This window comes from Equus asinus, chromosome 20, assembly GCF_041296235.1.
Source record: "Equus asinus isolate D_3611 breed Donkey chromosome 20, EquAss-T2T_v2, whole genome shotgun sequence".
Lineage (NCBI taxonomy): Eukaryota > Metazoa > Chordata > Mammalia > Perissodactyla > Equidae > Equus > Equus asinus.
Genome location: NC_091809.1, coordinates 75,038,913 through 75,066,348, shown reverse-complemented (window position 1 = coordinate 75,066,348; position 27,436 = coordinate 75,038,913). Strand labels below are relative to the sequence as shown.

Below are 27,436 nucleotides of genomic sequence, written 5' to 3'. Positions count from 1 at the left end.
ATTAGATCACAATGATGGTGCTTCTTTTTGGTTTTGACTGTGGTGTGTTTACAGAATTATTAAATTTTTTTTCATCATGTTCACGCTTCGACAGCTCCATCAGACACTCTCTTTGTTCTGATATAGTATATGTGACTAGTTTACCCTTTTCTATTGTACCCATAACCATTTTGTTTTTCCTTCTGAGTTACAGCCAGGGGTCTGGATACTTCGTGTTCTAATCATTTTCTGTGTCTGAGCCAGCAGCTGGAGAAGGAGGTGGGGAGAGCTCAGTAGAGGCTATGGTCAATGTGCCATTTTTCTTAGAACATCCAAATTCTGCTGTCTTTTGAGATTCTTTTCAAATGTCCTGTACCAAGGTGCATCTAGTTGGGTAATTTCTCTAATTCAGGGTGTGGCTATAGAACCTTAACTGCCATCAGAGAATATCCATTACTGCTCACTTTCCCCGCTTTAGGTTCTCCCAGCAGCAAGTTTCAACTACTCTTTGAAAAAGATAAGGTTACCAGCTCAGTGTACTCTCTTCCAGATTTGGTGGTATCAGTGAGAAGTCTCAGGGTTTTGTCCATCACCAACATAGTTTCAGGAGGAGAATGGGAGTGGGGAAGCACCTGAGTCTTTCTAAACCTCTCTGCCACTGTTTCTTTCCCTTGTTAGTTTTCTAAGTGTATTGCATTAAGTTGTGCTTCGTTCCTTTTTTATCACTGGTAGCAAACACTTGTATTTGTTGTTGTTGTTACTACTGATTTTCCTTATGTTTTGTTCATTTTGTGAGTTATTGGAGGAGAGAATTTCTGTGAGCAGATAAAATTAATCTGCTCTCATAACCTGGAAACCAGTTCTTTACATACATTCTGCTTTGTATACACTACTTTGTATATATACTTTGTATATACTACTATGGGCAAAGAAAATTTTGCCAGTAGGCAGTATTTTTATCTTTACCTTTCTATTATTTTTATACCCAGTCTTTCCTTACATCTGTGGCATTCATTTTCATATCTATATGTGCTGGACAACATGTGCTCCTGCCAAATTCCATCCTGTTTCTAAGAATTCCATCTATATATGTATCTACCTTCATGTCACCTGCAATTAACACAATGAGGAAAGGGTGGCTAATATGAGGAATGGTTGAATTACTATTAATATGATATCAATAGCTATGGATGCTAAGTACAGTCCAACAACATTATATTTAATAGAGATGAATATAAATTTATATTAAAAATCAATTATTCTAAAATAAAAGGGAATATATCTGATAGCCAGTAGTTCATATGAAGTATTTAACTGGTTTTAATCTTGATATGAACCAACAGAAAGAGTCTTAGAAACAAAGCTAACACAATTTTATATTATATTAAATAAGCAGAGTATGAAGCTCATATACAGAACTCTATTCACCATGGTCTGTACCTACAGGCATACCAAGGGATCTCTATATACAGTTCTGTGTATTGTCATTTAGATGATATGTTGCCAAACTTGAGAAAATTCATAGGATGAAAGCAGTAAAATAAAGGGTCTGAAAATCAAGATGTATCAAAATGGTTATAAAACGGAGGCTCCTTAGTCTAAAGGAGAGAGATCTAAGAGGAGACTTGACAGTGACCTACAAATGTATGAAGGGTTCTCCTAGGAAGAGTTGCTCATCACAGCTGGAGGGATCAGAAATAAGATTAACGGACAATTTCAAAGGAATTCCAGCTCAGCTCAATTATAAGGGAAAAAAATCCAATGACTGGGACAGTGTCCCACGTGAACAGCTATCACCAGTATTGGAAAGCTTTTTCTTCCCAGAGCATTAAAGCAGAAGTTGAAGTCTTGGTCAAGTCTTCCTTGCTAAAGCCTATGTATATATTTATCTGGTGACATTGTAATTACCTAGGTATATATACATTTCACACACTATACTGGGACCACTATCTCCCTTGAGGGTACACCAGGTCTCTATCTCCAACTTTTAGTTATGTACTCAGAAGGTGTTCAATTAATGTTTTGCTAAATATATGAGCGAACGTGTGTATTTTGAGAGATTAAATATTTGACACCTAAGAATTCTTGCACATCAAAATTATTATGATTTTTAAAAACTGGTTTCCCATTCAGTTTATTCAAATGAATGGATCTATGAAAGCTAAATTTTCTCATATGACTCAACTACTCATAAATATTCAATGAATATTTTTAGGTTCCCTGGAAGCAACTATTGAATTCTTTCTTCCTAAGACTAATGGCCTATACTGAACAAATTATATATGCCTTCTTCATTCACGACTACTAGGTATTGACTGGCCTAGAAAAATGTGCCTAGTTTGTTTCCTTTGTTATTTTTACTTTTCCTTCTTCCTAACTGTTCTCTTTTAAGCCTCAACTGATAATTTTCAACCTTTCCTCATACCATCTTTATTGTGCAAATTTCCAACTTCCAGTGGACTTTTGGTTGGATCTCTTAACAGGCTAACTCATAGCATATTCCATGTTTAAAAATCCTTAAGTTGGCTTTCTTTATGGATATTAAAAACAGAGATTTAATTTTATTTTTCTGTAAGAGATAAAGTGTCCAAGGTATCTACCTGCAAGTGAATTATGCTTGGAGACAAAGGCCAGATAGTACAAGGCTTTTGAGAGACAGCTAATGGCATTCGGAGTCCCAATCCATGATTAAAAAATACTGCAATCTTTAATTTTATTGGATCTCAATGTTCCATAGACAGAGAAGAATTTAATGCACTTTGTTTGATGAGTTGGGGAATCAAGATGGATTTAGGTCGGGGACCATGAGGAATTTAGCGTGAACCCAGTGCCAGCCAGAAGACGAGGACTGCGTTATTTCAGTCTAGATGAATGCCATGTTCTAAGAAGGTACTTGGGAGAAAAGCCAAAATTTCTTTCTTTATTGTTGTTCCTTTGATTTAGAACTTAGAACTGCCTGGCTTAATGAATGTTTTTGAAATAAAATATTTATTGAGTGAATGGATAATTATTTTCTGTACATATTTGCTTCTTAAAAAAGTAAACAAGGAAGAATACTTTAAATTTATTGGGCACTGAGTTGTACCAAGTATCTCATTAAATCCTCACAATAACCAAGGCAGCCACTTAATATGCCCATTTGACAGTCAAGTACAACAAGGGACGGTCCAAACCCTAAAGTCTTTTCATGAATTGCTTTGCTGCTGATCATAAATTGGAAAGATTTATAGTCATAGTATTTACTATGACAAAACATTTCCTTTTAAAACTTTTAAAGATGCCATGTAGATAAATATTTACCTCAGCAAATATGCATAGCTAGGTAAACAGTGCTATGTGAATTATAAAATTTTTGATTGGCAAAAAATCAAAACTACATCTAATGCAATGCATTTTTTAATTCTGAAATTATCATTGCAAAAATAATTTTGACTTTAAAGATTTGTTCAAGGAGTCATTGATCATGAATTCTGTTAAAAATTATGAGCTAGCTTTAAACAGCAAAGAAGTAAACTAGGAAAAGAAACAATGGCCACACATTCACCTCAAAGGGAAAATGAGAGGAGTGGCATCATTCCTTAATTTCCAAAAGGATTTAGCAAATGTAATCAATTGTTTTACTCTCCTGTAATATTATAATATACAAAACAGTGGGGATTATAGTGACAATATTTGTAGTTTGTTTTTTCATGAATAAATCATTTGCTACAAGGTCTCATGAGAGAGCTTTTTTACAGATATCATTATGAAGACTTGACCAAATATTAGCTTAGAGAAAGAGCCTCCCAATCCACAAGCACATATCTTTCCTCCAGAAACAGTCAGGAACTAACCATGTACATATTGAAGAAATCCTACAGAAAGTGCTGAGGAACAAGGAAAACTCATCAAATGTGTTGTCCTTTGTCCAATTTAAAAAAAGGATTTGTTCTTTGGGGGGACAGAGAGTTATGATTTAGCCACAATTTATTTCCAGGAAGAATATTTCCCTGGCTTAACACAAATAGATGTTTTCTTTTTGACCCTAAATATTATATTTCAATAGGTTGAACTACACAATCACTCAAGCAAATCCCCCTCTGTAGTCAAGGGAGTAATTTTGGTAATTCAAAAGGACTGAAAAAAATTTTAGCACTAAAAGGAAAATATAGTGTTTTGAGACCTCATACCAAACAGCTCAATTTGCTATTTGTGCTTATTAAGAGTCAAACCATTATTCAGCATGGCCTTTTACCACCAATAGGTTTACCGACCACTTAGAACTCAGAGCCTGGGACATGGGCCTGAATAAAGAGGAAACTGTGCCTTGCATTCAGAGACACATTTGCACATGCATTGACAAATAAATACATGTTATAATTTACCCTATGGCATGCAAGGGGGGAATGTAGTAGTATGGTGTCCCTTGATGCAGTAAATGGTTGGATGCCAGTAATCAAAACACTTGCATAATCTTTGTGTTCAGTTTTTCCCCAGCAGTCTGGTGAACTGCTTTGGTATAAACAACTGAATTCTGGACAACTGAAACTTTTGCTAACCTAAACATTCCAAAGTTGTCATGGTCAGTTGATAGTAGTCCCACTTGTTAGAGAACACCGTCAGTAAAGCTATTCATGGACAGAGGGGATAAAAAGAATTTCAGCGCAGACAATCTCTCACGGACATTTTAATGAAAACCTTAGTTCATTCAAATGTTCATTGAGTATTTATAATGTGCTCAATACCTGCAGGTCTAAGCCTATACACCAAAAATCAAGCTGTAGGATAGTCAATTTACCAAATGACCATCTCTGAAAACTGTCACATGAGGTCCTCACATCAACTCTGAGAAAGTTCACTCTGGCCATATTAGTGTCAGAAAGAGAAAAGACAAGAGCAGATGGAGGAACAAGGACAGATTAGAGAAATGCGTTGAGTAGGCAGATATAGACAAGCTGTAAAGCTCATTCAAGTTGGATATTTGAGAAATTCTCTGTCTGTAATATCAAATGCATGCCAAGTTGTTATTTAACCAAGCTGGACAGTAAATCTGTCATGTAGACTATTAACAAAAAATAAAATAAAAATCTGCAATAATTTGGAAATTGGTTTTTGATTAATTGGTCTATTAAGCAAAGTGCTAGATGCTTCAAATCCTGTTTTGTCCCAATCTCTGGAACAGATGGTTTCTGTAAGGTGTGTAAAAAAGGGGCCAACACAAGAGTTTCCCTCATAAAGAACTCCTCTCAGTGGTAAAATCACTCAGATTCCATCTTGGCCGTTCCTTTTCCTCTTGACATACGGCAACAATGGTCATGTTCTGTCTCAGACTCTCCTCCATCTCCTCACCCCAATTCCTCCCATTTACCTCCCAGAGTTTGCTCAAAGCCTAAGCCTAGGACCTGTACTTCCCTCTTAGATGTTCACTAAATGTTTCAAATTTAGCACAGGCCAGGGTAGAGAACATAAACTCAGTATCTTAACTGTTAGAAAAAAGCAGTTTGTTTATCATCTTAATTTGGGTTGTTGATAGCTATCTTTCTATACTCTATGGGTTGCTTGGATGGCCTGGCAACAAAAGAACGGACAGAAGAGGAAGGAATAAAGCATTTTAGAAATTCTTAGAAGTGAAAGCTTGCTTCTGATGGGATCAATTAGTGATAGCTTTGTGGAGGAGGTAGAATTGAACTGGTTCGGCTCTTGGGAGATGGATATGATATCCACAGGCAGTGGTCACAGCAGTAAGGAAAGGCAAAGGTGGGAATGGGATGAGAAAAGGCCTAGATCTTTTCTCTCCTATTAGGAGAGTATGGCACGTGTTTCAGAAACTGTACGTAATCCAGCTCACCTGGATCAGGAGATGCATGAACGAGAGAAGAGAGAAGGCTGAGACTGCATTTTGTCGCTGGAGGAGAGGGAGATCAGAGAGCCTGTGAAATGCTAAGGTAAAACATTTAGATTTTTATCCAGTGGCAACGAAGACTTTTGAGCAGGTGAGAACAGTTAATAGAGCTGTGATTTTTGGAAGACTGAACTAGGAGAGGGGTATAGGTACAGAAGGGAGGGACTGACAATGGAGTCTATTACAGCAGATCAGACAAGATAAAACGAAGATACGAACACCATAACAATGGCAGTGGAGATTTTAAAGAGAAGACTAGCTAGGTTGGAGGTGGCTTCCAAAGGACATGATGCTTGATTTAATAAAGGCAGCAAAGAAGAGAGAAGAATCAAAAGAAAAGGACTTCGAGCTTTTCAATGTGAGTAGTAGAGCAATCTTTAACATAAATGGAGAGATCAGAAGCAGGGGCAGATTGCACCGGTGAGGGGCAGGTGGAGGAAGCTGGCTCTAAGGAGACATCCTCAGGTCAATTCTCAACATGCTCAGAGGTATTTCTACACATGGAGTCTACTGAAACATATGCCCAAATTAGGAAAACTAAGGAAAAATATAAACATATATGTACATTTTCATAAAACATAGATTCATATGCCACAGCATAACTCAGACCTGTTAGAAATAAGTACATACAGAGATAGAGAGAACAACACAGCTGCATATATGATATAGGTGCACATACACGTGCTAACCAATACATTTTTATATGTATGTTAATATGTATGCAGAAATATGAGTTAATGCACAAAAACATATATTGACTCCATCTGAAGTTGCTGAACATTAAAAACTTTTAATTAACTTTCAGTTCATTAATTCAATGAATATTAATACTTGCTAAAGGACAAGATTGTGTAAAATGTTATGGGAGGTGCTTTTAATGCACCGGAATGAGTAGGTGCTTTGCTGCTTTTCTTTATTCAACTTTTAGCCAATTACAATAACAAAAAGAGTAAAAACATGTATTGAGAATTTACAATTATTTTCCTGAAAATAGCCTTATGAATTAGATACTCAAATTATATCTATTTTGCAGATGAGGAAGATGAGGCACGAAGAGGTTAGGACACTTGCTCTAGGTCCCATAGTTACTTAAAGATGTCCAGGAACTTCACCACTACAAATGTCACTTCTCTAATGATTGAATTATGTGCATTATAAATTGCCATGAGTCTAGTGATTTTTACAGTGTACTTTATAGTTAATTTTACATCTTGGACAAAGCTGAGAGCTACAATCTTCACTGCATTTTCAGTTCGCATTGTTACAGACCTCTATAACTGCAAATCTATCTATCTATGAAGACATTGAAACAGAGCATGTTTTAAACCATTTTAAAAAATAACAGAGGAGAACTGCTGAATTTTTTTGCTAGATAGACTTCACCATTCTTTCAGTGTTTATTAAAAAATAAGGTGACTAAAATAAAGCCACAAGCAAGTCTACCTTTGGGTACTAATAGAGCTATGGCCTGAACGTTTCAGTGTCAGAACTTGCCTTAAACTAGCAATATTATCCTTGAGCAATATAACATCTCAAAAAGAGCCACCTCATTTCTCATACAGGTTTAGGCTTCTTTGCCTTAGGCCACAGAAATGAATAGTCTGCACACATTTAATTATGTAGCTCCTTAGAAATTATGACTTAGAGTGTTCTTGGGAAAGTCACTAGAACGAGTTTTATTGTAAATCTGTTTCCTGGGAAACCACATGTGCACTTCGGATTTTTCCCACGAATATTTTTGGTGGCCTGGCAAGTCTAAATGGATTTGCCTAATCACTACTTCCCATACATGATTACCCATATTTTTCTCAACTGACTGCCCACACACAGACACCCCAGCTGCATGCAATGACCAAATCTATAACTGTGAGGTCAGGGAAATTTTCATATATTGTTAAGAAAAGACATTCTAATTCAGTAGTGCATATTACCCAAATATTCATTACTGAAATACATGGTCATAAATCACCAGTTAGATGATTCTAGTTAAATATTGGGAAGATTAGCACTGCTATAAATAGAGAATCACATACATCAAAGGTCATCTCAGAATTAGTAATTTGAAAATAGATGGAATAAACATAATGGTAGAGAATTGGAAAACTAAATTTACTTCTACCACAAATTATTTTTTTCAAGGAGTCCCTTAACAAGAAGGAATAACACTGTTTATCTTGTATCTCATGTAAAAACAAATAAAACCAAAAACAATCCCCAAACAAAACCAGTCTGGGCATTAATAATGTCCATAAAACAGACATACTAAATGCTTATAACTGTTCAAAATAGCTCAAGTAGCCATAGTCATTATTTTTATATCAAAGATTATTGATGAAAAGTGATATAACTGTTCAAAATAGCTCAAGTAGCCATAGTCATGATTTTTATATCAAAGATTATTGATGAAAAGTGAGAACATCAATTATTCTGGTATTTCCCCAACTCCAGATATTTGATGAAATATTAAGAAAATTCAGAATATTGATTTGACGTGGTTTTCAGACAGATGTTTTCCAGTTCTATCTCCTTGGGTTTTCCTTTTCAGATGCATCACAGGCTTCCCAAGATGTCCAAAAGTGAATTCCTAATCTCCTCCCCACAAGGTTTCCTCCTTAGTCTTCCCCATCTCACAAATGGCACCACAATCCATTGAATTGCTCAATTAGAAAATGGAGCCTCATCCTTGGACATATCCCACAACTAGATTAGCAGTAAGTGGCATCAGTTATATCTCCAACATATTGCTTGAATCCATCCACCTTTCTCTACGTTCTCCAAGTGACCCCTAACTGGTCTCGGCTCTCACTCTTGCCCCCTTCAATGCCTTTTCCTCACAGTAGCCAAATGATCTTCTGAAACAACAGCTTTGATCGTGTTGCTCCCATACTGAAAATTTTGTAATAACTTTCCATTGCACTTGAAATAAAATAACAAATATTTAAATATGGTCAACAAAGCTGTTCAAGATCTGGACCCTGCTTACCTTGACAATATCATTTCACATCATTCATTATTCTATCATTAAACTCCAGCCACAACTGCCTTCCTAGAAGGTATCAAAATTTTTTCTTATGTTAGGGCCCTCATACACACATGCTTTTACTTTGTCTGGGTGCTCTCCTCCACTCTTTATCTGGCTAACTTCCATTTTTATTTATCAAGTTTACCTTAAGTGGAATTTCCTCAGAGAAGTCTCCTTTGACCCATTATTTAATTGGTACCTCCTTACAACCTTTCATGTTCATGTATAACATTTTTCCCAACTTATACTTTGGTGTTTTCTACATCAGACTATAATCTCCTTGAGCAAGAACTCTATTTTCTTTGTGAAGCCTCATTGCCTAGCTCTATGCCAAGCACATAACAAACAACAAATACTTGTTGAATCATTGAAAGACTAAATTAACGGACACATCCAATTCTCTGCATTATACATACATAATCGAGGCTAGTTAGCACAGCTGGCTAGAGTGTTGATGCAAGTATAGAGGGCACCCATATGCTCAATGAAGGGCAGATAAGGACCTGTGGGCACATGTTAATTTTAAATTCTCTGGAGCCTTTTGGTTCTTTTGGTTAAGATGAATTATATCTCCTTTTTGCCCGATTGGAATCATGGCTCAAGTTCCATCACAGAGCTGATTTCTTTCTGCCTTGCATTAAAGTTAGTTGAATTTATGTCTCCATCTCCCATTAGAACTACCTGATTCTCCCTTCAGAATCACATCTGATTCATCATCATCATCCCCAGTGCATAAGAATTTTCATGGAATGAGTTAAACGTTGGTAGAAATTTCTTTTTAATATATCACCGTTCAAAAATCAAGAACTATAAGGTGCCAAGTGAAGTTAAGATGGCAAGGTATCATCAGGTGTAGTGTAGAATCCAATTTAATTATTCAATTTACTCTGATTCAGCACTTCCTGTGTTCAAGGCAATGGGAGGCATTGGCAATTTAAACAGTGACTAAAACAGTTTCTTTCCTTATAAATCAATAAGCTTTATATAGAGAAACAAATCCCCATCAGTGACCTTTGTATGATGACAGTACAAAAAATATGACTGACAACATAATCCCAAGAGGACCCACAGGCCCACACCCCTCTACAGGGATTTGGCAGGAGCCTGCTTTCAGGGATGTAAAGTTAGTTCTAACCATTTCCTGGTTCTCCTTGTCTCAGCAGACCATGCCCATCACCCATATGCTGTGTCCTTTCATTGGGTTATTGCCTGGGTGTTCCTGGTGGATTAATGCTCACCTGTGTCCACTTCCCTCTCTCTCTACGTCCCAGGGCAGTTCCTGCCCCACTCCCAGCTCAAAGGAGAAAACAACATAGAAGTAAACCAGCCAGAGGGAGCCCTAATACCAAAGATAAAGATCCAAAAAATATGTTCCGGATAAAATCAAGGAGTTCTGGTTATCGATCCCCTAGAACCTTTAAGTGTTGTGCTGAGCAACTGGAGGTCATGGAGTGACTCAGCTCGCAGGAGGCCTGCTAATGGGTGGTACTACTTTGCTGGGCACTTAAAACCAGTATTCGCCTTAGGGCTGTGTTGAATAATTGCTGTTGATTGAATTGTAGAAGTATCTACGTGTTATTTATATATAGTATATCTTTTTAATAGAAAGTGTGATGCTCATTTTGTTTAGCTTTAAAACACCCTGCAAATACGATTTTAGTAAACATGTAGGGTAGAAAGTCTTTTCTACAGACAATGTGGTATGGAAATGCTTTACTTCTTTTCTTTTTTTTTTCCAGATTAAATTCTGTGATTTTACTGCTTTGAATTTAGCCCAGGAGGGATCTTCAAGCAAATTTTCATTACATTTCCAAACAATTGTAGCAAAGACTGAAACTATATGTAACAAAAAATACTACAAATGATGTGTAGATATAGCTAATATTTGTTGGACAGTCAATTTGTGTCAGCCACTATTCTAAACACTTTATGTGAATTGACTCATTTAATCATAACAATTTCTAGGGGCAAGTACTATTATTAGCTGCATTTTGTAGATGAGAAAATTAAGGCTCAGAGAGGTTAGGCAATTTGCCCAAGTTCAAACGGCCAGTGAGCTGCAGAGCTAGAGTTCCAACCGAGGTACTTGTGTTCTGGAGGCTGCATTCTTAACCAGCAAGCTCTACTGCTCACCGTGTGCCAGATTGTAGTTAAATGTTTAATTCTCATAAACCCTAAAGGATAGATGCTACTACTATGGTGCCCATTTAATAAGAGAAGATTGGTCCAGTCAATGTCACCCTGTTAGTAAGTGGCTGAACCAGGTTTTTAAACTCAGTCCTGTCTGACTCTTGGGTCTGAGATTTTAAATACTACCTACTAGTGCCTTCCAGAGAGGTGCTTATTTTGTTTGATCCCATATAACAGTAGAGATTAAATAGATTTTGAGGGAAAGAGAAATGATTTACTAAAAGAATACAGTAACTATCCAGTCATCATCTTCTATAATATTTAATATACTGTTAAGGCAACTATTAGATTTTTCTAAAAAAATTGAAATACTGTTAAGCTAATATTAAAGGTCACCATTCTGAAGAGCAGAGCTCAAAGGATTATTCTTAAAAATTAGTATAATGAGTCATCTCACTGTTTATGTGACTCCCCGGGGTAACTGTAGTTACCTCAAGAGATTTGTGAACATTTCAAGAAAATAAATTTTAACTTATTTTGACTATTGCAAGTATAAGATGTTATGTAGTACTTATTGGGCACAACACATAAGAGTATTACAAAATCAAAACAAATCACAATAGTGTTATAAAAAATATGACCCTTGTTATTTTAGGACAGACTAATTATTATTCTTCATATTACTATTTTACCAAATGAGAGGGATTACTATTTATATCTGAAAAATTAGAAAGTATTAATATGCCAGGCACATCATGATGATTCAGTAAGATTAAAAATTTATAGAAAAATATAAAGGGTGGTTATTATTGTTTATAAGGATATTCCTACATAAATCTATCCTTTCCTTATCTGAGTTCATATTTTGAGTATTGATTTCCTTGACCTTCTGTAAAAACCACTGTTGTAGGATTTCAAATCTCTTGGTAAGCACTGAAAGTCAGAAGATAAAAGAAGAGAGTATATCATTGGTGGTTACAGCATAAATTGCCGCCAAACGATTTTTCATTGGTGTCTGATTGTGAGCCATTTGTGTTTGTATTACCTTTAGGCCCTTTGAACAGTTTGATTTCCACAACAGTCTCCAAAATGGGTCGTCTTCTGCGGACGTACAGCCGAACGATAGACCCCGCTTCTTTGAGGGCCTCCACTGCTTTACTGTGGGAAACCTCTGACACGTCGACCTCGTTCACCCGCAAGATACAATCGTTGACCCTGAAAGACAGGAAAAGAGGTAAAGGTCAGGAGTGGCTGGGAGGGTTTCTTAAAGAATATTATTATAATGATCTGACCTTAAGATATGGAGAAGCAAAGAGGATACGCAATTTAAAAATGGTGACATTTGGAAGGAACACTTCAAATGAAGCAAATCAAGAAAACCTTAAACTCTTCAGCCTTCCCAGCCTTCCCAAATTGACCACCCTACTGGTCTGGTCCCATCCTGTATTCCAGTTCACTCTAACTGGGACTGCATTACATACGGTGTAGTTACAAGGAGACAAATTTTAAGGTCTCTGTCAGTTACATCAATATTTTGATTGGTTTTAATTGGTTTGCCTGAGGGTTACAATTTGAGTGGTTCTCAGAACTTACTACCATGGTCTATACAGACACAGCAAATGTAACTTTATAGCTTAATTTTTCTTGAATCCTTAATTTACTAGTTATAAAAGTAATATGTAACTATTTTAGAAAATCTAAAAAATATAACAATATGGAAAGAAAAACAATAATATGACTCGATCATCGAAAATAAACCTGTTACCTTTCTAGCAAATTATCTTCCAGTGTTTGTTTTTCCTCAAATTTGTCTCAGAGTATTATAGGTTTTTTTTTTCTAAGATTGGTACCTGGGCTAACAACTGTTGCCAATCTTCCTTGTTTTTTTTCTAAGGATTGGCACCTGGGTTAACAACTGTTGCCAATCTTTTTGTATTTTTATTTTTTCATGTTTTATTCCCCCCCCCACCCCCGCCTTGTACATAGTTGTATATCTTAGTTGCAGATCCTTCTAGTTGTGGGATGTGGGACGCCAGCTCAACGTGGCCTGACGAGCGGTGCCATGTCCACTGCCCAGGATCCGAACCCAGGGCCACCGCAGTGGAGCGCATGAACTTAACCACTCGGCCACAGAGCCAGCCCCATATTATATGTTTTGAAGTTCAGATTTCACAAAGTTCAAAGAAAATCTCAGACCATTCTTGCCCTAGGTACTTATTTTGAAAACCAGGAATTATGACAAGTTCTACATTAAACTTTCCTTTTTGCCATTTGTCTTATGGGAAGGAATAATGTGACTTTTCCATAAAGCTTCCCAGGTAGTTTATAGTTATGTGGCCATGGAATTCAAACCTCTTTTATGTTAATGATGATAGAGATACTATTAATAATGGTTAAGAGTATGTGGCTCGAGACTAGAAAGATGTCTTTCCCTCACTCTGCACATCCATTCTAGTGTTCCCAATCTCACGTCACCATGTTGCTCAGAGAGAAAAATAAGGAGCTACCCTTGCTTAACTCCTCTCTCCCTCCACCACCACACAATCAGCTCTATGTACAAAGTACATCTGCAATCCATCCAGGTTTCTTCATCTCCATTGCTACCACCCTAGTTGAAGTCAGCACCATCTCTCACCTGGATTACTTCCACAGTCTCCTACCTACTCTCTCTGTCCTCTCTTGTCAACTTTCAATCTATTCTCCACACAGTGGCCAGGATAAAGTGAAAATGACTGGTTGCTTACTCACCTTCTATTCTCCATTTCCTTCTTCCAAACAGTGCCTGACTTTGTTCAGGAGATCTATTCCTTAGCAAATATTTATTAAATGAATGAAAGAATAAGCCTAAGTTTAATTATTGGGTCCTTTGTTTCCTAAATTTATAAACACTGATAATTTTCTTAACCTCTCAGCCTCCATATTCTCAACTGTAAAATACATATAATAGTAATACCTACTATAAAGACTTTGGGGGAAGGTTAAGTGAGAAAATATACATGTAAATCCTTAGCACAGAGCCTGGTATGCAATAAGCCCCTAATAAATTGTTGTCATTGGTAGCAGTGCAAAATTTGTTGATTTATAATATTCTTACTATTGGGTCCTTCCCATAATCTTGTGGAATAAGACTTTTTATCCACATTACAGAAAGGGGAATTGTTGCAAGTGGTTCAATTCTGTGTCTAAAACTGTCAGCAATTTGGGTAGAGATTGGATACCATTTCTGGTCTTCCTATATCAAAATGTGGGGTCTTTCCTCTTAGGACCACACATCTAATGTGATGAGCACTTTCATGTACGTTCTGCACATCTATTCAAAATTATAATATGGTAGTGGAAATATTAAACAAAAAGTATGGGAAGAATTTTCCTGTCATTTTTGTCCATAACTTTTCTATACTTGTTTGAGGAGCTGAGTTATAGGAACTCTTGTCTCATGAGAACCCTGAATAGCTTCAAAATCCTGAGATGGAACATTTCACTTAGTAAGATTCAGTGATGTCATTTCATTATAACAGATGCTATGGCTTTAATAGGTTTACACATGCATTTCCTCTGACTGACTAAAAAAAAATCACGCAAAACTACCAATTAAGATAGTTTTGAGAATGTAGGCATCAAGGGTGCCAGCCACCCTGCAGCAGCTGGTCCTTTGAGAGTGGGTAATTTTGTCATCTCATGATAATGCAAAAACATAATGTTTACCATCACCCAATGCTCAGAATACTAATCATATCTTAAAACATTGCTTTCCATAGAAGGGAGTGGCTGACATTAAAAAAATTCTGGATGCTATATCTATTCAAACTCTACTAAATTTTTTCCTTTTGTATACAGTGGAATCCTTAATTGTCGATTGCTGGGGTGAGGAAATTACAGTCTAAATCAGATGTTTTTGTCTGAACATGTGGATGAAGTAGGCAGCTTCAGTGCACTGAGAAGGGCACTGGACTAGTAGTTAGGAGGCCTGGATTTGAGTCCCAGCTGTGTATCAGCTGTGTGACCATGGTCAGATCACTTCATCCCTTTGAACTTTAATTTCCTATGAAAAGAGAGTAAAAGCATGTCTAGGGTTAGTGAAAGGAGTAACCAGACAGATAACGAATACGGATGTTTGTGTAAATTGTAACATACCATACATCTGAGAGATGCAGCTATTGATAGGTGAGTCAAAGATGTTATGCTCAAGGATTTGTTGAAAGGTGAACAGGATGGAAATTGAAATTTTTAGAGGACCTATTAGGTGCCACATCATTCTAGTCACTTCACTTACTCGCTCGTAATTAAGTCAAACCATTTATGGAGCATTGATTCTCGTTTCACAGGCAATGGAATTTTACTGACAAGTCACAGTGTTGGTGTGGGCAGAGACATCATTCCAACCTGATTTTCTCTTTTTCTGAAGCCTACGCTAATACAAAGTTACCAAGAGTTGATCATTTAAGATTAAAAAAAAAAAAAAAAGGGAGTGTGAGGGGAGGAGTTTATATTCAAATTCTTAAAATAGAAAGAAAAGAATATCAAGCCAAACTAGGGCACTCAACTTCTCTGCCTCCCAATCATTTGAGATAGCATTTGGCCAGAGGGTCATAGCTATTTTAAATTAATTTGCTTTCTCTACAAGCAGATAACCTTTGTGAGTAAAGCCACCACTTACGTTCATTTTGAAACACATAACTATATCACTAGCTTCAAACTCAAACAATACTTTGTCCCAGTAAAAAGTGCAGCCTCTATCATATTTCTGAAGCAGGGTATTAGAAAGTCATGTACATGCACATTTCCTCCCGACTCTACCCATGTAATTACTTTGGTGGTTTCACTCTTTCAGTGCTTGCTGTTTCAGATATTAGTCTACAGTATTCGTTGTGGACCAGAATTTCCCACAAAATTAAAAGGTTAATCCTCTCCTAGTCTCATTTCTTTTGGACATTCTGGTACATTTCCTTGCAGAAAATATCTTAGAAACAAAAAGGACATTTCATCATTAACATGTCCACAGAATCACATCTAAATTTTGCACTAAACAAGGAAGTATTCTGGAACAGTATATAGTATCACTGAAAAGTCAAATAATACCTAACAAATTATTTGTTCCATTTTGAAGATATAATTTAAAATAACATGTAATAGCTACTCTCTGTCAAAGGTATTAAAGTATATTTTGCTATAAAATGATTTGTGGTTTTATATATATTTTTAAGGATATTAATTCATCAAAAATAATCACCAAATGCTTGTGTTAAAATTTTGAAATTCCTGTTCATTATACATTAAAAAATACTGGAAGGAAAGATAAAGTTTCAGCTCTCGTTCTAGGTGGATGTGGAGATTATGGGTATTTTAAAAAGCATATTTCTACTTTTGTGTTTCTTTCAAAAGTTCTATAATTGGCAAATATCACAGGAGAGAAGCTAAGAACATGGGCCTGGCAGCCTTGGCCACACCTAGATACAACTGAAATCTTGTCCCAGCTTTAGAACTCAGAAGCTGTGAGACTTTGGGCAAGTCACTCGACATCTTGAAGCCTCAGTTTCTTTATCTAAGAATAGGGAGAATAAGATTGCTGTATGGATTAAGCGAGATAATGCATGTGAAATACCTAGCAAATTGTAACAAATTATAAGGTATCATAGCTATGAAAAAGAGACAAGAATCACTTGCATAAGAAAGGATGTGAAGAGACTGTAGTGGAAGAAAAAACATACTAAAGGGAGAGAAAGGAAGACAGAGCTACAAGCAAGATATTGAAATGAGTTTTGAAATTTTATGTGAAGAAGGGAGGAAGAGACGCGATGTATGGGATTTGGGGAAAGAAATGTAAAAATAAGGCTTTTAGTAAGTCTTGTTCTATGAAGTGTAACTTAGGTCTGCTTTCGTCTTCCTCCTCCCCTGTTACCAAGAAAATCAGTCAGTGGTTCTGATGCAAACTTTAGCTTTACAGCAGCCTTGGCGAAAGCTTCTAAAGATCAGCACAGTTGGTAGAATTCCCACCAACTCTCATGTCTGCTCTGTCCTTGCTCTGCTCCACACATCTAACCACACCCAGCCACACTCAGACCCTCTCAAGGCTTGATTCAAAAGGAGGTTTTAGGTCACAGGGACTGCAACTTAACTTTGCGGTAGCTTTTGGTTATTAAGGGGTGTCTCCTGATTGACTTATCCTTTATTGTCTCTACTCAGGACTACTACTCTCTTTGGTCAAATAGATAAATTAACTACAGATGAAAGGGCCACATCCCGGAGAAACCTGAACAATGTTGAATGTGCTGAATGAAGTGCAATAATACGTTATCAAATGGAAAACACCAGGTGGGGAATTACGCAGCAGGCTCTTAAAGACAACAATCTATCACTTAAAAAAATCAGAATCTGTTTAAAAAGAATAACTCCATAGATTTTATGTGAACCAGAAGGAAACCGGAAAAGCTCTCAAGGTTAAGATAGCAAAAATGTCTTATTTTTTTTATTCCTAGAATCACTAAAGGCAGGTTAAGAACAAATAATAGATACTCAGAACTTTAAGAAAGACAGGTGCTTTATGCTAGCAAACAGAGAAAAGGAAAAAACGACACATACTCCTACACACAAATAGAGGCTGACCCAAATGGCTTCAAATCATTATGACCTTTTCTAAATCTAATTAATTCTATCTGTATGCTCTCCTCCCATGCCCTCTCATGAAGCACATGTAAGTTCACTGGGGATCTTTAAAGTCCACCACCAGCCCAGGTTTCTCCTTGTTGAAACCTCTCTTTAAAATCCATTTCTTACATTGATTTCATTATGTGTTAATAGTCCATTAAAATTAAGAATAAAAATTAAAATCAGCATAATTTAACAGTTTTCCAGAAAGGGAAAAGGTTTAGTGTTTTGGAAGCATCAGATACGTACTGACGTAGAAATATCTACTGGGCCTTTTTCCCCAACAGACATCCATATGGTTGGAAGAGGAATGACAAGTTCATACAGCTTATCATGGATCACTTGTCAAATTTGCCCAGTCCCTGTTTTTGGAAATCTGAAATTGAAACCATGAGATTCAGAGATTCTGTCTGAACAGAAGAAATAGAAGCTTAACAGCTTAATATGGGAAGTCATTTTCTTCCATGTTGACTGCAAAATGGCAAAGGCTTATTTGCAAGAAGATGGTGAATAAAGCAGAAATATGAAAAGAAGCAAAGGCTTCAGAAAGAGGGAGGGATCCTCTTGGACTCGCTATAGTGCTTCAGTCCAAGGTTGTCCTTCCCAGGACATGGCTTTCCAATCAATCCTTGACTCTGAAAAGATACTCCCAGTGTCCTTCTAATTCATTCTCCTTTTGATTAAGTAAGCTCAGGTGGATCTTTGTTACCTGCCAACCAAAATTTCTAACTAATAGATACAGATATTGTGACCAGCACTTTACATGTGTTTCCCTTAGCTCGTTCCTATTTTCCTTTTCATACTTAATTCAAGTTTATCTTGTCTTCTGGGAAGTCATCCTTGACTCAACTGGCTGGTCCAGTGTCCCTCATTAGGTAGCCAGTGCCAAATATTAATACGGTTACCAGATTTAGCAAATAAAAGCATAGGACATCCAGTTAAATTTGACTTTAAGATAAAAACAATAATAATTATTATTCAGATAAACAAATACTTTTTTTAATGTAAATATGTTTTATACCATGTTTGGGATATACTTATATCAAAAAATTACTTGTGTTTTTCTGCTATTTAAATTTAACTAGGTTTACTGGATTTATAAAAATACGGTATTTATAAAAGCACTGAACCGTGCTTATACTGAACTGTGGTCTTTGGTTTATACAAACGGCATAATGCTTGGCACATAGTGGGAAGTATTTGCATTATGTACTACATATGTATCCTTTAAGCAGAAACATTGAAAGGTAGATAATGCTTCCTTCATTTTACAACAGAAACTGAAGCTCAAAGAAGTTTAGAATCACCATAAGTGGTGTCTAGGTAATCTCAAAGCTCATGCACTGCACCATCCACAACTCCCTGGTTTGCTAAAAATAATGTGGGGACTTGTTTAATGTCCCCAACTGCTGACCATCAGTTGGGTCAAGAATTATACTGGAAAGCAGTAAAGCCAAGCCAAATCACAAAATCTAGATGGTTCTCAAGCTTTAGAGTGCATTAGACTTACTTGGAGGGCTTATTAATCCACAGATTGCTGGGCTCCACCCCCAGAGAGTTTGTGATTCAGTAGGTCTGGAGCAGGAGAGGATTCACATTTCTAAGAAGTTCCTAGGTGATACTAGTCTGGGACCATACTCTGAAAACCACTGCTCTAGGTTTTGAAGTGTCATTCTACTTGGCTCATGTGTGGTGCATTCTAAAATGAACAGGGGTACTCAATTTTATGTAGACCTAACTGACTGTGATAAAAGTCCTGAGCTCTGACTCTGGACCTAATCCCCTCAATGGTGCAGCTTTTTATTATTTAGAATGAAGTCTCTAAGGGAATCTGGACCAGGAGAGCGCAGCTGCCACACCATGTGAGACTGTGCATATGTGAGCCATTTTCTGGCACTTGTTTTGTATCTGACTCTTTTCCTGACTCTTTTCCTTCAGCAAAGACCAACTGACAGCCACTTCATCCTACATTTTAAAAATAGAGCTTCTGCTCTCGTCTCTAATTCTGGGTGAGAGTAACTCGGGTTTATGATCCATAGAAGCCATCTCCTACAGTGAATATACTGTTTTCCCATCTCCATTTGCCACTTCATTTCCCTTATATAAAATGTTTGCAGGATTCTCTGCAGCTGTCATCTGGGAAAGATCACAGCTTTTCACAATGGGGGAAGAAATTGCTATTTCAGTGTCAATGATTGGTCTTTCGGCACTTTCCCAGAAAAGCAGAGAGACCAGTAGCAAATCTCGAGCCAGGTAACTTAGTGAATCCAACATGGAAAAGAGGCATTGAATGGAGATTTCAAAGGGAAGGGATCATAGCACTGGAGATTACTTAGCCCACTCAGTACAATACTCTGTCCACAGACAGGCTGCATGTCAACTTTCATGAAACAAGGTCTTGATACTTCCCATCTGGATTACTGCAGTAGTTTTCTAGCTGGTTTTCCTGATGCTAGTTAACTAATCCCTCTCCACGTCATCCTGACACACAAGCCCATCTCAGCTTCAACTTCCTAAAGCAACCCTATCATCATTTCCTCTCCCCTTGAAATTCATCGAGTTACTTCACTTACATAAAGTCAAAGCTGTTTTAATTTATCTTTGTATTCCTAGTGTCTGTTACCCAGTTGTCACTTAAAGATGAATGAGCATCATTGAAAGTCCTCTAAATCTGGCTTCTTTTTATACCTTTCAAACTCCTCCTCCAGCCAACCCACATCCTCACTGTTCTGAGAACATAACAAGCTGGTTCCTGCCTCTGCATTTTATTTTATGGTGCTTTCCCAAATGCCCCACCAAAACCAGCTTCATTCAAGGACAAGCTCACACTCCATAGCCTCATGAAATGTTTCCTAATCACTCAAGTCCTCATTGACCATAATGCCTGAAGTGTAAATACATGGTAGATTCTAATAAAAAAGCTATAGATTGATTTAGCACTCCTGAAGACCCTAAAAGTGAGTACTACAGATTAAGAAATACATTTAAAAGTGTTGGATTTGATTTCCTATTTTCTCCTGCTCAGATCTACTCTAATCCCAGAAATTGATATGGATCAGCATACATGAAATTCATAATTATACATTTTCTCACTCTAATTTGATTTGACTTTATGATATTGATGAACATTTCAGTGAAAAGTTGAGTGTGGTATGTTGGAAGAATACTGAGTTAAAAATCAGATGTGAATTCTAATCCTGGTTCTACCAGTTTCCACTTAAGTCATTTTTTTTTTTCTCGTCTCTGTGTTTGAGTTCTATGCTATTAAAATTCTCTTCTAGCTCTGGTGTTCTATAAATTTAAGTTCGAGTTCAATTCAGCCTGACACCTATCTCTACTTGAAAGTGTAGAGTTCACTTCAAATGGAGCAGAGTGCCAAATTATCCTTGTCTCCTCTCCATGGCCAACTCTGTAGTTCACTTTTTATTCTCTATCAAGGTAAATCATTCCACCAACAAATATGGGGATTTCTCCTTCACTCTCAGCCACACATCCAATCCATCACATAATATTTTAGATTTAGACTTTTCCTTTATCCCACTTATCCTACCCAAGATCTGACCCTTATTGTCAATCACTTAGGTCTAGAAAAAAATTTGTAACTAGTCTTCTTGCCTCTCTCTAGATTTGCCCCTTTTAATTCATTTTCCAATTTATTGCCAGAATGGTGTTACTGAAATGTACACGTGATTGCTTTATTTCCCTATTTAATAGTATTCAATTGCTCTCCATTTTCTACAGCAGGTTTTCCAACATTTTCAAAATCTAAGCTAAGAAACTTTTTCTTCAAATGAAATCTTATTCAGAAGCCACATAATATACTTTTATAATTGTTTCTACACACCAAAGGCAGAGTTTCTGTGATTTTTGTGGTGGGGAGGGAAGGGAATCAGAGAACAGCCTGTTGCAAGACCCTTGTCTGTGACCCCTCAGAGGCTCTGCGGAATCCAGAGGCAGGGCACCGTATGACTGAGAGGATGCTAGTGAGTACTGAAGGAAATCCAGGGCAAGATCTTTCTCCAAGCCAAGTGCCCTCATGCTGACCTGTGTTTCCTGAAGCAGGTGTCTTTTTCTAATTGACATAAAGGCTTCCTATGGTCCAGTGGTAGCACTGCTCACAGGGCTCTGTGAACGTTGATTGGGCTGACTTGCCTTTTTTTTGATAAAGCTCAAAGACCTTCACATAATACATAAGTCTTTTACAATCTGGTTGCTAGTGACCTCCTCAGCTCTGTCTCTTGCTATATCACTATAGTTTCTTCAAACAGCATGCGAGTTCATGATCCAGGCCTCTCCCTCTACCTGGAATAGCCACTCCAGACTCCACATTTGCGTGAGTACCTTACCCACTTTTCAAGACTACTGCTCATTCTGAAGAAGATTTACAGTTTAAGAGGGGGGATAGAAAAACAAACTACTAAAATTCAGTATGATAAGTGCTATGGCAAGAGAAATATAGGACATTGCAGGAGCATATGATGGGAGAACCTTATCTGGATGAGGGAGGCCAAGGGAAACTTCTTGGAGCAATTGAGGTAGCTGAGATCTGAAGGCCAAATAGAAGTTAGCCAGGTGAATAAAGAGAGGGAGATATGTTCCAGGGATAGCTTAGTGGCTAGTGAGGTGAGGAGCAGAGATCAAGTCTTGAAGGCCATTCTAAAACATTGGACTTGAACTTAAAGGAAACGGAAAGCCACTGTAGTACTTAAAGCTGGAATAATGTTTTAGAAAGAGCTCACTAAGAACACTGTGGAGATGTGGAGACTTGAACAGATTTTGGGAATGGAGTTAGGTAAAAGAAGGCAAAGATTGTCATTAGAGACTATTATATAATCCTGATAAAAGATATGGCAGTTTGGATTAGACCAGTGGCAGTGGCAATCAGGATAGAGAGGAAGGGAGAGAGGAGAGGGCTAAATAAGATCTAGATATGCTGATGGGTTGGATACGGGAAGTGAGGCAAAGGAAGAGACATTTTGTTTAAATGATTGTCAATGCCATCTTTGCTGCCAATAACCACGCCTTTCCCTCATCCTTCCTAGCAAGGTTGTCCCAGGAGAATGCTGTATCTTCTCATGTCATCTTATTTCTCCTGCTATAAATATAATCCACTCAAATTTAATCATCCTAAGAAACAGGCTATTATTTACAAGTATATTTGCATTAAAAAAAAAAAAAAAGAAAGAACTCCAGTGAGAGGGCAAGGCCTAAACAAAAACAATCATCAATGATAAGATCTCAAATGTTAATTGAGAGATATAATATGTTTAATACACACGCACATGCACATTCAACCAACTTTTATTGAGCATCTGCTACAGAGTGCCAGGTATCGTGTAGCACTGAGAACACAGTGGTGAATGAGAAAGATATTGATGGCCCCTGGCACAGAAGGTGGAGAGGAGAAGATTTATAAGAAGACCCAAATCACATGAGAGGGACAGCAGCCTATATCACTTATATACAAGACTAGTTCCAGCTTAAGTACATCTTTCAACCCTTGGAGTTTAGGTTCTAATTTCAAGTTTTTGTTTATTACAGTTATTTTAATTCTTGGAACTTAGTTTCCACAGAAAGATGAGAATTGAACCATAAGCAAGAATTCAAGTACACCATGTGGCAAACTGCTTGTAGTCTTGCCTCTTGTTTTGAACTGTTTTTCTCTTCCTGTGAATATAAGAGGTGTGCTTTAATGTCCCCTCCTGGGAAGTGTGCAGTATCTTATGAGCACTCATCTTCTAACACTCCCCCACCTTGTCCCCATCGCACCAGCCACACTGTTCCTAATTCTATTTCTAGTATGTGCCTCGCTCAATCCTGCCTTAGGGAACTTGTACCTACTGTTCCCTCAGTTTTGAAAGTCTTTTCTCTTATTTTTGCTTGGCAAGCTCTATTTTGTCATTAAGATCTTACTTTAAATGCCACCTCCTTCGAGAAGCTTACCTTGATCACTCAATGTAAAGTAGCCACCAGGGACTCATCCTACAACACTCTGCTTTATTCTCTCTTAGCACTTATTACCTGTGATATTTTGTATATTTGTTTATCTTCTGCCCAACAGACAAACAAAAATGTAAGTTCCTTAGAACAGGAACCTTGTCTGTTTTGTTGACCATTTTATGCTTAGTGCCTAGGACAATGCCAAGCCCATAGCAAGCACTCAATAAATAGCTGAATGACAAATTAATGAGGGAATGGAGGGATGAATGAATGAATAGTAGTTCTAACAAGTTTGGATTGGGTTTGTCAACAATAAAGTATACACAATCTTGCTGCCCAAATTTGAATTCTGATAGCTCTAGCTCAAAGACCTTCTTAAATTCAAACCCATAATTATCGGAATTACTTAGTATTGGTAAAGACTGTAAGCAATTCTTTATACAGCAGATAATGCTAAATTGCCTGGAGGTACTAATTTTCGAGGGTAGAAGATTAGTGATATTTTTCTGACCTTTTCTGAGCTACAATAATCAGCTGTTATTGTTTATATGCTTTCATAATACCCATAACCCTCATCTCTTCCTAGGCTAAATAATATTTCAGGTAATAAATTTAAATTAATTTTGTGATGAAAACTCATGATGCATTTTGAGATTACTGGTGATATTTTGTGATCTCATAAAACCAGAACTGGAGCTCCTTAATTTAATGGTTGAACTAGTGATTGCAAATGGTATGCTCAATCCCTTATACTTGTTCTCAGCTGTTGGGGTAAAATTCAGAGGCCTGAGAATGGTAGCCAGGAGGATTAGGAGAACCAAGACAGGTACCACCTTTGCTCACAAATATCTTCTTGCTTTCAGTAATTGAGTTTCATTTGAATTCATAATTTTCTCTTTTGAAATACAAAAAAAAAAAAATTGGTGTCTATCATCCACTCACTATGCATAAGTGTCCATGTAGACAAAAGGGCTTCACTTTAGAACATGGGTAGAGCAGGGGACTCTATAAGGGGCAATTTCATGGAAGAACTTATTTGAGGAGCCCATAGGCACCAGGTCAGCAGAGGATAGAAGCTTCCAGAAGATAAAGGAGATTAGAAAGAGATCCAAAAGTAAAACCACACATTTCCTAGGACTCCTGTGACAACAAATGCAGCAACCTCTGTGAAGAGTTAAGTGTTTACACAACACTCCAACAATATTTCGTTTTGTTCTTAAAGCCTAGAAATATGCTGGGCAGATATTGCTACATTTCAAATGGAAATACTTAGGATTAGACAAGTTAAGTAACTCAGTCAAATTCACATGGCAGATAAAAGACAGAAATAAAAAATTACACATTAGTCTTACAGCTCCTGGTCTAGTTTTCTTGTCATTTAACACTCTTGTCTATGCTGTTGTCACCTGGTCCTTCTGCTACAATCGTCCGGCAAAACCTCAATCCTGACTGAACCCAACCCTCCATCTTCTTCTTTGCTTCTTCCAGAGCAGCTGAACCTTGAAGTGCTGGAGAAAATTCATGAATGATGCAGTCACTATAAGTTCATGATTTCCAAACCTCCAGTCAGCTTGCTATTCTTCGTTCTGCAATGACATTCTAAACCTTTCCTTTCCTATGTCACTTCCAGCACACAAGTTTATTTCAGACTTCCAAGAGAGCAAAAGAAGCCCTCTGATGAGAAGTCCCTCATTTTATTTTGCCAGATTTACATACCTAACTACATGCAAACCCATGCTCTCCTCTCTTCCTATTACAATGAAGGAAGTGTCCCTTCTGATACCGAAGGTCCATCAATTCACATTTTCTTAGAGACCTCGCTTGATCATTAAATCACTTTATATCCTGCATCATCAAACCCAGTCTCTCTACTTAACTCATTCTCTGAACATTCAAATATGTTCTGGTACCTCCTCTCTTTTAAAAACTTTTCCCTTGAGCTGACATCTCCCTTCGGCTACTGTGCTATCTCTTTCCTCTTCACAAACCAAGTTTATCAAAAGAGCGGTTTACACATACTCTCTATTTCTTCCTTCCCAATCTCTCTTTATCCTGTTCTAACCGAGTCCCCTCACAATGCCCCTGCCAAGAAAAACAAAGAAAATGCTCCTACTAAATGCACCAGTAACCTGGTTTTGGCCAAATCTAATGCAACGTCTTTAGTTCTCATCTTAGTTGATCTCACAACAATGTTAAGGCCAGTTGCTCACTCCCTCCTTGAAGCACTCTTCTTCTGGCTTCTGTGACTTTTCTGCTTTCCTTCCTACCACTCTGGTCACTCCTTTCTAAATCCTCATTTTAGTCCTCCTCCAATCTATTGATCTTCACACTTACAAAACAAAAGCAAGAACAAAACGAAACCAAACTATGCTCTGTTTTGCCTGCTTTAAGTTGACATCTAATTTTTTCATGACAAGTTTAAATAGTAACAATGGATATAATTTCTTGCCCATTGTGAATTGTAAAATTTTATTTCTAACTGTTACATCAGATTTTCCAATGTATATAGTGGAATGTAAATATATACTGATTTGAAATCCATGATCACCAATTTAAAATATAGATTAAATCTTCTTGAGCAGTTGGAAATTTTACATAGTTCTTTATTCTCCGAGAACTTATGTTTTCATTTCACTTCTAGAGTTTTATCCTAATATATTTTATGTTAGAACATCTCATATGTGTCACCATAACATACTTATATGAAACAGAAATGTATGTACAAATACAAATCTTATGATTTTTTTCAAATTTCCTGTGATTCTAAATATTAAAAAATTTCTTCTGGACTGAATTATCATGATGATTATTAATAGTACACATTGATGAAAATAACTTGAATATATTATGAATTTCAATCTATAAATCTAAAACAATAAAAATATAATTGTATTGGGGATTTGTTTGTTTCTTTTTTTTTGTTTTTGAGGAAGTTTAGCCCTGAGCTAACATCTGCTGCCAATCCTCCTCTTTTTGCTGAGGAAGACTGGCCCTGAGCTAACATCTGTGCCCCTCTTCCTCTACTTTATATGTGGGATGCCTACCACAGCATGGCTTGCCAAGCGGTGCCATGTCCACACCTGGGATCTGAACTGGCGAACCCCAGGCTGCCGAATCGGAACATGCAAACTTTACCACTGCGCCACTGGGCCAGCCCTATGGGGATTTGTTTCTTAATGGAGTGAGTAGAGCTTTTTATAATCAGCTCAAGCTTCCATTGATGATATGAATTAAGGGTAAAAAGAGACAAGATTCAGAATTCCTCCTTTTCATTTCTACAAACATAATTGCTGAGAAAACTTGTTCATATAAACAAGTAGATGGAATGAGAACTTTGAATTCCATCCAAGTTATACGCTCCAAATTCTGTGATCTAGCATTAAAACTATTTTAATAATCTATCAGATGACAATTGTTTTTCAGTTTTATTAAGAGCAAAGAATGGGAAACCGCATAACTGAAAGAAAGGATTAATTACCAAATCATTAGAGTCATGGACTTTCTCATCCTGGGCAAGAATATTTCAGATTGTTATTTATATCGAGTAGTAAAATAGTACTGTTAAATAAGTAGTAAAATAGCGCTAAATAGTAAATAATAGTAAGCAGTAAATAGGGTCATGGTAGAATTTGGGGTGGGTAAGACATTTACCTTTCATTTGTAAAATGAGAGAAGAGCAATTATAAACGGAAAAATGAGAAAGAAGACGCAGTATGAAGCTGCAGGCTACTTCTTAGGCAGGTCAAATTAAAGCTCTGAAAAATCTACCCATGCACTCCTAGGGGTATGCATTACTCAACTTAAAAATCTCTGGTCTAGCCTACATCAAAAAGTTTGGA

The 27,436-nt window shown here is 37.1% G+C and overlaps 1 protein-coding gene across 29 annotated transcripts in view; it reads right to left on the bottom strand.

The window, feature by feature from the left end:
• The window catches only part of DLG2 (discs large MAGUK scaffold protein 2), a 1,809,506-nt gene that overhangs the window by 495,032 nt on the left and 1,287,038 nt on the right, over positions 1-27,436 (bottom strand). For all 29 annotated transcript variants that reach the window (XM_044753763.2, XM_070490530.1, XM_070490528.1 and 26 more), the window contains one exon: positions 12,058-12,227. In XM_044753763.2, the coding sequence (XP_044609698.1) occupies positions 12,058-12,227 (170 nt within the window). The remainder of the gene's footprint in view (positions 1-12,057; positions 12,228-27,436) is intronic.